This window comes from Xyrauchen texanus, chromosome 14 (assembly GCF_025860055.1).
Source record: "Xyrauchen texanus isolate HMW12.3.18 chromosome 14, RBS_HiC_50CHRs, whole genome shotgun sequence".
NCBI classification, from domain to species: Eukaryota; Metazoa; Chordata; class Actinopteri; order Cypriniformes; family Catostomidae; genus Xyrauchen; species Xyrauchen texanus.
In genome coordinates, this window is record NC_068289.1 from 39844924 (window position 1) to 39854923 (window position 10000).

Below are 10000 nucleotides of genomic sequence, written 5' to 3' on the forward strand. Positions count from 1 at the left end.
TAAGTTCCACATTCCCTCGCAATAAGTTCTGAGCTCTGTCACAATAAGTTCCGCATTCCCTCGTAATAAGTTTAGTGTTCCCTCGCAATAAGTTCTGCGTTCTGTCGCAATAAGTTCCGCATTTCCTCGCAATAAGTTCTGCGTTCTGTCGCAATAAGTTCTGCATTCCCTTGCAATAAGTTCTGCATTCCCTCGAAATAAGTTTAACGTTCCCTCGCAATAAGTTCCGCATTCCCTCGCAATAAGTTCCGCGTTCTGTCACAATAAGTTCCACATTCCTTCGTAATAAGTTTAGTGTTTCCTCGCAATAAGTTCTGCGTTCTGTTGCAATAAGTTCCACATCCCCTTGCAATAACTTCTGCATTCCCTCGCAATAAGTTTAACGTTCCCTCACAATAAGTTCTGCGCTCTGACGCAATAAGTTCCGCATTCCCTCATAATAAGTTCTGCATTCCCTCGCAATAAGTTTAACATTCAATCGCAATAAGTTCTGCATTCCCTCGCAATAAGTTCCGCATTCTGTCGCAATAAGTTCCACATTCCTTCGTAATAAGTTTAGTGTTCCCTCGCAATAAGTTCTGCGTTCTGTCGCAATAAGTTCCACATTCCCTTGCAATAACTTCTGCATTCCCTCGCAATAAGTTCTGCGTTCTGTCACAATAAGTTCAGCATTTCCTCGGAATAAGTTCTGCGTTCTGTCGCAATAAGTTCTGCATTCCCTCGCAATAAGTTTAACGTTCCCTCGCAATAAGTTCCGCATTCCCTCACAATAAGTTCCGCATTCTGTCGCAATAAGTTCCGCATTCCTTCGTAATAAGTTTAGTGTTCCCTCGCAATAAGTTCTGCATTCTGTCGCAATAAGTTCCACATTCCCTTGCAATAACTTCTGCATTCCCTCGCAATAAGTTTAACGTTCCCTCGCAATAAGTTCCGCGTTCTGTCGCAATAAGTTCTGCATTCCTTCATAATAAGTTTAGTGTTCCCTCGCAATAAATTCTGCGTTCTGTCGCAATAAGTTCCACATTCCCTTGCAATATCTTCTGCATTCTCTCGCAATAAGTTCCACATTCCCTCATAATAAGTTTAGTGTTCCCTCGCAATAAGTTCCACGTTCCCTTGTAATAAGTTCCGCATTCCCTCGCAATAAGTTCTGCGTTCCCTCACAAGAAGTTCTGCATTCCCTCGCAATAAGTTCTGCGTTCCCGCTCAATAAGTTCTGCGTTCTGTAGCAAAACATTTTGCATTCCCTCACAATAAGTTTAGCATTCCCTCACAATAAGTTCTGCGTTCTGTCGCAATAAGTTTTGCGTTCCCTTGGAATTGTTTTGCGTTCTGTCGCAATAAGTTTCACGTTCCGTCGTAATAAATTTTGCGTTCCCTCACAGAATGTTTTGTGTTCCTTCGCAATAAGTTTCACGTTCCGTCGTAATAAATGTTGCGTTCCCTCACAGTAAGTTTTGTGTTCCTTTGCAATAAGTTTAGCGTTCCCTCACAATCAATTTTGTGTTCCCTCACAATAAGTTTTGTGTTCCATCGCATGGTTAGGTATAGGTTTGGGATTTGGGTTAGGTGGTACAGTTTATAAATTATGCATTCCTCTTCATTGATGTACAGCCTGTACAGCTGAAAACAACTCACAACCCTCCATTGACATTTCACCTTGAATAGCTGCAGGTAGAGCTCCAAAAAGGGGCGGGAGCTCCAAACTGCCAGCAAAGATACAGTATATCGAGTCACTAATCCTAACCACGTGTAGAAGTGATGCCCCCTTTTGGAGTTGGTGCAACTCTCTTTTGGATAATCCCGCCCCCTTCTGTAGAAACCAAACCCTCTTTTGGATATTCCACCCCCATTTGGAGATCTCCAGCCTGTAGCTGTACCTACTTTGAAAAATGGAGCTCACATCTGCCCATACGCCCAACAATACTTACCGCTTTGGCCATTAGGGGCAGTGTTTCGAATTTCAGTAAGCACAGACCGATTCTAGCTAAATAAGTGTCAACCTACTGTTACTATTTTTCAGTTGAGAACCACTGGAGCAGAAACAAACAAAAATGCATTAAAATTAACATACTTTCTTTTCCCCCTCTCTCTTTAGATGACAGCACACCTCTCTGTTCAACGCCCATCCATCTTCATAAACATGCATATGTTGATACTGGCCATTTCATCGTTTGCCACATTTTTCAGCCTAACTGAGATGTTCAGCATTTATGGGGATGTATGTAGAAGCCTGTGTCTCTGTGAAGAAAGAGATGGGATCTTCACAGCCAGCTGTGAAAACCGAGGAATTAACAGTCTGTCGGAGGTAACACCTTTACACTTCACTGCCTATCATCTTCTGCTCACAGGGAATCTGTTAAAGAAAGTCTCTTTAAACGATTTTGCTCATTATGAAGGACTCACTATTTTACATTTAGGGAACAATGATATATCAGAAATGGAAGCTGGTGCATTTAATGGACTCCAGGGATTAAAAAGACTCCACTTAAACAATAACAAACTTGAAGCTCTAAAGGACGATACGTTCCTTGGACTCGAGAGCTTGGAGTACCTACAGATAGACTTCAATTATATTAGTCACATTGAACCAAAAACCTTGAGCATATTTCATCATTTAGAGGTGCTCATTCTGAATGATAATTTGCTATCTGCTTTGCCCTACAACATTTTTCAGTATGTTCCCTTAACTCATCTTGACCTGAGGGGAAATCTACTCAAAGTTCTTCCCTATAATGGCCTTTTGGAACATCTGAGTCACATTGTTGAGTTACAGCTTGAAGAAAATCCTTGGAATTGTTCCTGTGAGCTCATTCCTCTCAAAGCATGGCTCGAGAGTATATCCTACACGGCATTAGTTGGAGATGTGGTTTGCGAAACACCTTTTCGCCTGCATGGACGAGACCTTGATGAGATCTCCAAACAGGAACTGTGTCCCCGGAGAGCCATCGCTGAGTATGAAATGCAAGCAGAATCAGCTCATAGCAGCGATATTCTCTACAAAACCACACCGGCGACAGCGATGGCAGCCTTTGCATCCTCAAACATCTTGCGCTCTACAAGACCAACAAAAAGCAGCCGTTCGTCAGGGAAGCTACGCACCAAACCCACTTCTCGCACGTCCTCCGGCAAACCACAGAACTATGGCCCGATGTTGGCCTACCAGACGAAATCTTCAGTTCCAGTAGACTGTCCCAGTGCATGCACTTGCAATCTCCAAATCTCAGACCTCGGTTTAAACGTTAACTGTCAAGAGCGAAAAATCGAGAGCATTTCGGATCTCGATCCCAAACCATACAACCCGAAAAAGATGTATCTCACTGGTAACTACATCTCTTCTGTGCACGATACAGACTTCAGTGGCGCTACGGGATTAGACTTGCTTCACTTAGGCAACAATCGCATAGCCATCATTCATGACCGAACATTTGGGCAACTAACACATCTGAGAAGGCTCTACCTAAACGGAAACTTAATAGAGCGACTCACTGAGGATATGTTGTATGGACTACAAAGCCTCCAGTTTCTCTATCTGGAATATAATGTAATTCGTGAGATAGCGGTGGGCGCCTTCCAGCAAGCTCCCAACCTTCAATTGCTTTTCCTCAACAATAACCTCCTCAAGACTCTACCAGTGGGGATCTTTGACGGATTAAGTCTAGCTCGATTAAATCTGCGCAGCAACCACTTTCGTACTCTACCAGTTGGCGGTGTGTTAGAAGAGCTCACGTCACTGGTACAAATAGATCTGTTTGAGAACCCCTGGGATTGCTCATGTGTTGTTGTGGAGATGAAGAACTGGTTGGAGCAGCTTAATGCTGGCACCGTGGTGAACACCGTCATTTGTGAATCTCCGTTGAGACTCTCGGGAGAGGATATGAGGTATATTCGTTCTTCTCATCTCTGCCCAGAAAATTCACATGTGCAGTCTTCAGTTGTCCCACCCTCAGAGGAATCCTTTCCTGGCAGTACTATCACCTTAGAAACAGCCTTGGATTATGACACACAATATCCCGCAGTCCCCCTCTCAGTTCTTATACTCGCCTTACTGCTTCTTTTTATAATATCCGTGTTTGTGGCTGCAGGGCTTTTCGTTGTCATAATGAATCGCCGCAAAAAATCTGAACGCTTGGCTTCACTGACCACCAACGCAAGCTCGTTCAATGCAATCTACAAAGACAGGGCAACTCTGAAGTCTAGAACATCCGCAGGCCACGTCTACGAGTACATTCCACCCGCAGCGGAGGGCATCACAAAAAACGCCCCCTGCGGTGCTAGCATGGCTAATTCAATTAAGCCTTACAGAGACTTTGAAGAGCTTAACAAAGCTCTGGCGTGTAACTCGGATGAAGAGGTGGGGAGCAATGCAAAAAGCTCGGAGTTCAGTGCAGGCACGCCGGATGCGCTCAACAGACACTCACCTCTTTTAGATGACAACTATTTTTACCAAGATAACTTGACGAGGGACCAGCAGGCTTCTTACAGGGGTAATTTACCATGCAAGCATGGCACACATGCTTCAGCTCACTGTGCACCAGACTTTGATGTGAGACATCAATACTTGGAACCAGAAAGGACTCAGCAGACCATGGTGTACTGCTCGACACCAACCACCGTCTACATAGAGCCGAACAGAAGCGAATACTGGGAACTGAAAGCAAAGCTTCACTTTGAACCAGACTATTTGGAAGTTCACGAGAAAAGGACCACCTTTACCCAGTTCTGAAATTAATATTTGATCTCTCTTTTATATATATATTGGGAACTGGTTGTGAGAAAAGCTTTTTTGTCGAAAGATCATAGGGTGAATCTTACAAAAACTCATGCCTAGGTCATATTTTAACACAAAATCAAAAGAAAGTCATTAGAAAGCAATTATATGCTTAATGAAAATGAAGCCTATTTTGTACCAGATAATTAAAATGCATTACATTCTTGTAGCAGAAGAGTTCATCATTGATAAGACAAAAAGTGGCTTTAGAATACAATGTATTGTTTAATACCGTATTATTGATCATAAGTCAATCATTGATCAACAGTTCACAGTAATCCATTACACAAGTGAATCTGTCAATCAGAGATTTATTATGAGGGCTTGTTTAAGGACCGTCAATGAACACCTGCGTCAGACATGCTTGTGTAGCGTCTCGGGTGCGTTGCGTCATAAACATAAAATGTTTAGGTCACTGTGTCGACGTTAAATATAGTTTAATACTTTAAACACATCTTGAGATCGCTTAGTTCGGATTTGCGCTCCATCAATTGTTTGAACGCAAGAATGTAACACATGTTTGTGTTGTTGCTGCTGAAGGTTGTTTTCTTCACTGTGTAAACTGTGTGTTGCTCACACAGCTGAAATTTCACTTACTGCCCTCTGGAGTAAACAGGTGGTACTACAAGTATTTCTCAGGAATCTTCCTTATTATGGTCTGGGGCATTGCGATTAATTGCACTTATTTTTTTAACACATTATTATTAATCAAATTAATCGCACTGAATTAACATGTTAACATCTATATAGATATATATATATATTGCAAAAATAGCGTCACAATGCAAACAAATCTTTATAGTCCTATTAATAGGCTTCATTCATAATGCAAAATACAATTTGTCATCTTTTGTCTTTTGATTTTTGAGGTGAAATTTGACCTGGCCATTTTTTTGTGAAGTTTACCCCATATATTCATAGATGTTATGTTATGCCTTACATATTCAAAAACATTATAATGAACCTTTTCTAATTGTATCAGTATCATCCATTTAATATGTTCTGAAGTTCAAGAATGCTTTCTGTCTGTAAATATTTTAAAAGTGACTCTTTGAGATGTTGTGAGCTCTGTTCACATTAGCTAATATTACAGTTTAATGCATTTCCTCACTTGTGATGAAAGGGACAATCTGTTTGTTATTATTTGTTAATGTACACATTATTTCATAAATCATACTGGTGTACTTACATCATGTAAAAGTCTTGAAAATATTTGTACTTTTTTGTACACAACTGGTTAAATTATATTAAGCAAAACATTTTGTAACCTTTATATTGACAGTTCTGGCAAGTAAACCAATTAATTTTGAAATTAGCAATGCTGGAAACAGGGTGAAAAGTTTGTTGTTTGTTGTTGTTGTTGGTTATTACACGATACGTTTAGATGATTTTAAAGTTTGCATTTGCTCTGCTCCAAAACCTAATAATCTGCCTACCTAGATAGCATTTTAGGCTGTTTCAAAAGTTTGGTAGCATGCTTAGCAATTGTGCTCGACTGATTGAGCGTTGCAGTTGTGATGTAAAGGAACGGGGTATGAGTCGCGAGGAGCACGCGAGTCCACACGTGAGCCCAAAGTGTCATAGAAGCAGCACAAAATGATGTTTATTGTGTCTTTCCATCTCACATGTGCTTTTTCTGACACTGTCAGTTATGTTTAGATTTAAGGTTTAGGGTAGGGAGGTGGTTTAGTTGATTTAAATCTCAATACTACATTCATCTTTAAATCCTCATCTGTTTGGGAGAACATTTCACTCGCTTTTAGCGCCCCACAGTGGACATTTCCCCTCGTAACTGCCGCAATGCATGGAAGGAAACACATAATATAATTCTGTCAATATCATGACAGTCACATGTGTCCCCCAATTAGCAATTAGAAAACAATTAGCGCCCCCCAGAGGTAACGGGATAGAAATGTGTATATCAAAATAAAAGTCCTTCTTATAGCACCTAAATGGACAAGTCATATATCAAATGAAAGCTCTCATTCTCAGGAAAGTCACAGTAAAGTAAATTGTATTGCACGAATACCACAGTTCAAAAGATTTCACAAAGTGAAAAACATCTCTTTTATTTTCTGAAAAGTAGCCAAAAACTCTATATCTGCTTTTACCTCAGGAAGTTATCTAAGACATTTGCCATTGTTTACTTGTCTGTGAGATTGTTTGCTGAATAATCAAATGTTATATCATAAATATCCAGAACAAAATATGCCATCCAGCTGGAAAAGCATACTAAACTAATCATCAGAAAAATGTGTTTTTGACCATTGATTAAATGTTATATATCTTCACAAAGAGCTTTCAATGACACCTTGATTGAGCTTGTAGTCCACTCAGAGGCCGAGATATTCAATGAAATAATGAGGGTGTTGCTTGAACTGAACATTAGACTGAATGTCTATGGACGAGCACATCTGTGAGGGCTAAAATGTGTTAGAGCGCCACCTACCGTTCACCTCTGTATGTTGTGATGGAAGCTGATAGAGAAGAAAATATTTTTTTCTAGTGTTTTCTGCCACCTAGTGGAATAAATGAGACTTTTCAAAGTGAGGTAAAGTGAACAGAACCAGAAAAAAATCTTGTTTATCATAAGATCATAAAGATTATCAAAAATATGTATGAATAATTGAAGCCTTTTTTATTATTTGGAGGGTTCTCTGAAAAACAAGACCAATGTTTTGCAATTTGAGTTTGAAAAAATGTGGGCAGCAGCCCAAAAAAGCTCCAAGGGGTTTAAGGGGTTAATGCCAAACATTTCAAATGATGTACGAGGTTCCATGATGGTTATGATGCCACCTTAGAAGGTAGCTGCCTAAAGGTGTATACACACTGCCAGAGACTTTGTCACTGCAGGTCGCCAGTAGCTGGCGGTGAAGTCGCTAGTGGGCGTTCCCACTACTGGTTGCCTAGTAACGTTTATAAATTACATTCACGGATGTCATTCCATTGCTGTTGACAGCGAATCTCTTTTCTTGCAGCTAAAAACAAACATTTTGGAGGGAAAAGACTAAATATAAATGGAATCAGTACATAAAATGCTTTATATCAAAGATGAATGAGAAACAAGGCGTGCTGTTTGCCATAGCGGCTGTTTATCTGCCGCGAAAATGCAAATGCCGGTCTGTCTGGGTCCACAAAATCCCCGCGATCTCAGATACACCTTTCCACGCAGTATTTTTCTTAAAAATGTCCTTGTACGTGGGAAGAGACATATCATAGAGCACTGGACAATTTCTAACAGCAAGAATTAGCCTTTCATCCATCTTTCCGTTAATGCAGGAGCTGAGAGAGAGAGAGAGAGAGAGAGAGAGAGAGAGAGAGGGAGAAGGATCACGTGAGCTCTCCCGTCGTCTGTCCTATTGGCTGTCGCTTCCGTTAGTCGCTCCAAAGTTGAACTTTTCTCAACTTTGTCGCGTCGCTGGACACGCCCACATCTAGCGCCAATGGTCGCGACAGCTCGTGTCGCCGGAAGTCGCTGTGCTTGCATTGAAAATGAATGGTATTGAGTCGCTGTAGCGCGCGATGTTGCTGGCAGTGTGTACGCACCTTAAGTAGGCAGTAGACAGCAACACTGCTCATTCAGTTTTGGAACAGAGCCCTTATCTAAATGGCTTATTCAGTGAAAGCACACATATATAACGCTACAGGCAGTGTTGGGTGTAATCCATTTACAAAGTAATCTGTTACTGTAATCCAATTACTTTTTAACACAAAAAGTAGTGCAATGCATTACATTTTAAATACTTGTAATCAGATTACAGTTAATTTAATGACTTGAGTACATTATAGAGTTGTGCTTATTTCTAATATGTTATTTATGTTGAACACATTAATTATGATGTATGTGTGTCTTGACTTATGAACAAGAAAGAAATATAGATATTATTTTGAATTTGTTGAGGGGGAAAAGTGTTTTAGAAAGGATCTTAAAAGCAAAGTAATTAGTAAAGTAATCTGATTACAAAGTAGTGGTTTGCTATTTTTAATAACTTGCCCAACACTGCCTACAGGTCACAGTTGCTGTGCAATATCGTTAACTCCTTTTAAATGTTACTGCATTTGTCCACCCACGACAGCTAATAAGAAATGCCATGAAAGCGTTGGTGGGAGATGACACTACAGGGATACCATGAAAGCCAAATATGATGCCCCCTCCCCCCTCGCTACTCTACTTTCCTTCAGTTTTCCGAAGCGTGTCTCAGTGAGGAAAACAACAAGTCCAAGCCTCTACATGAGGGTTCGTTATTCAGCACATGCCAATGAAAATTTCATAACATTTCTTTAAGGTGGTCCAGAGAGCTTGTTATACAAAAACAGCCATTTTTATTCTCCTTTTTTATTTCCTGTGTAAAATGTGTAGTTAATGTTGACTGAAAATAGCAAGAACTGTGTCATTTTGAATATCAGTTCTATGTTTTCCTGTGCTAAACTTTACTAAACATGTCTATTTTTGCACTGAAATCTTGACTCTAGCACACGCTGTTATGTTGCAACATATATCCTTAAATTAAATTGCAAATTAAATTAAAGAATTCCAAGACAAGGACATCTCGGTGCCCAAATATGCGCTTACTCGAACAATTCTCCACTCTCGAGAACTTTTGAGACTGAGTATTGTGGACAGAAAACACAGGAACATCTTGTCAGATACAGCAGGGGTATGCATCAATTAAAGTACAATGACCAGCTGCAGACCAGAGAGTCCGGCAAGCGCAGCCACATCTCAGGCTTGAGTGCCCAATTCTGATTTTGAGTTGTTGTGAGGTTGTTGGCATGATCTTTCTTTAACAGTTCAAATCCAGTCTGTATTCAAACCACATGCAGGTTCTTTTAAATCCCATTGAAATACATTTAAATGAGATATTTGGTAATGCAAGCGCAGCGTAGTTCTAGCGGGAAGACTAGCAGCTGTACATGATCGCACCATTAGCGGGGTAACCCCCAGCCAATCACATGTAAGCCATTGCTTTATAAGTCTGCTCACAATCACATTGCTGTTTCAGTGTGCTAACACGGCGACCTCCACCACCCCAGCACCACCTGTTGAGTACCGTCCTGCATGGGGGTAGGCTCCTCGCCCCTGCCTCCTATATCCGGCAGGATATGACGGTTCCGAGTACAACTCCCTAATATTTGATGCTCGTTTCATAAGGATATTGCAAATGAAGTGTTACATTCTACGGAGCCCCTACGGAATTTTTTAACCTTGATCACTTGATGTTTTCAATG

General features: G+C 40.7%; 1 protein-coding gene across 1 annotated transcript; it reads left to right on the top strand.

The window, feature by feature from the left end:
* Positions 1-2098: 2098 nt before the first annotated feature.
* LOC127655357 (SLIT and NTRK-like protein 5) lies at positions 2099-4942 on the top strand. The gene has a single exon (XM_052143123.1). It carries the CDS (start codon positions 2099-2101, stop codon positions 4724-4726), a length of 2628 nt encoding a protein of 875 aa, XP_051999083.1. The 3' UTR covers positions 4727-4942.
* The last annotated feature ends 5058 nt before the right edge of the window (positions 4943-10000 follow it).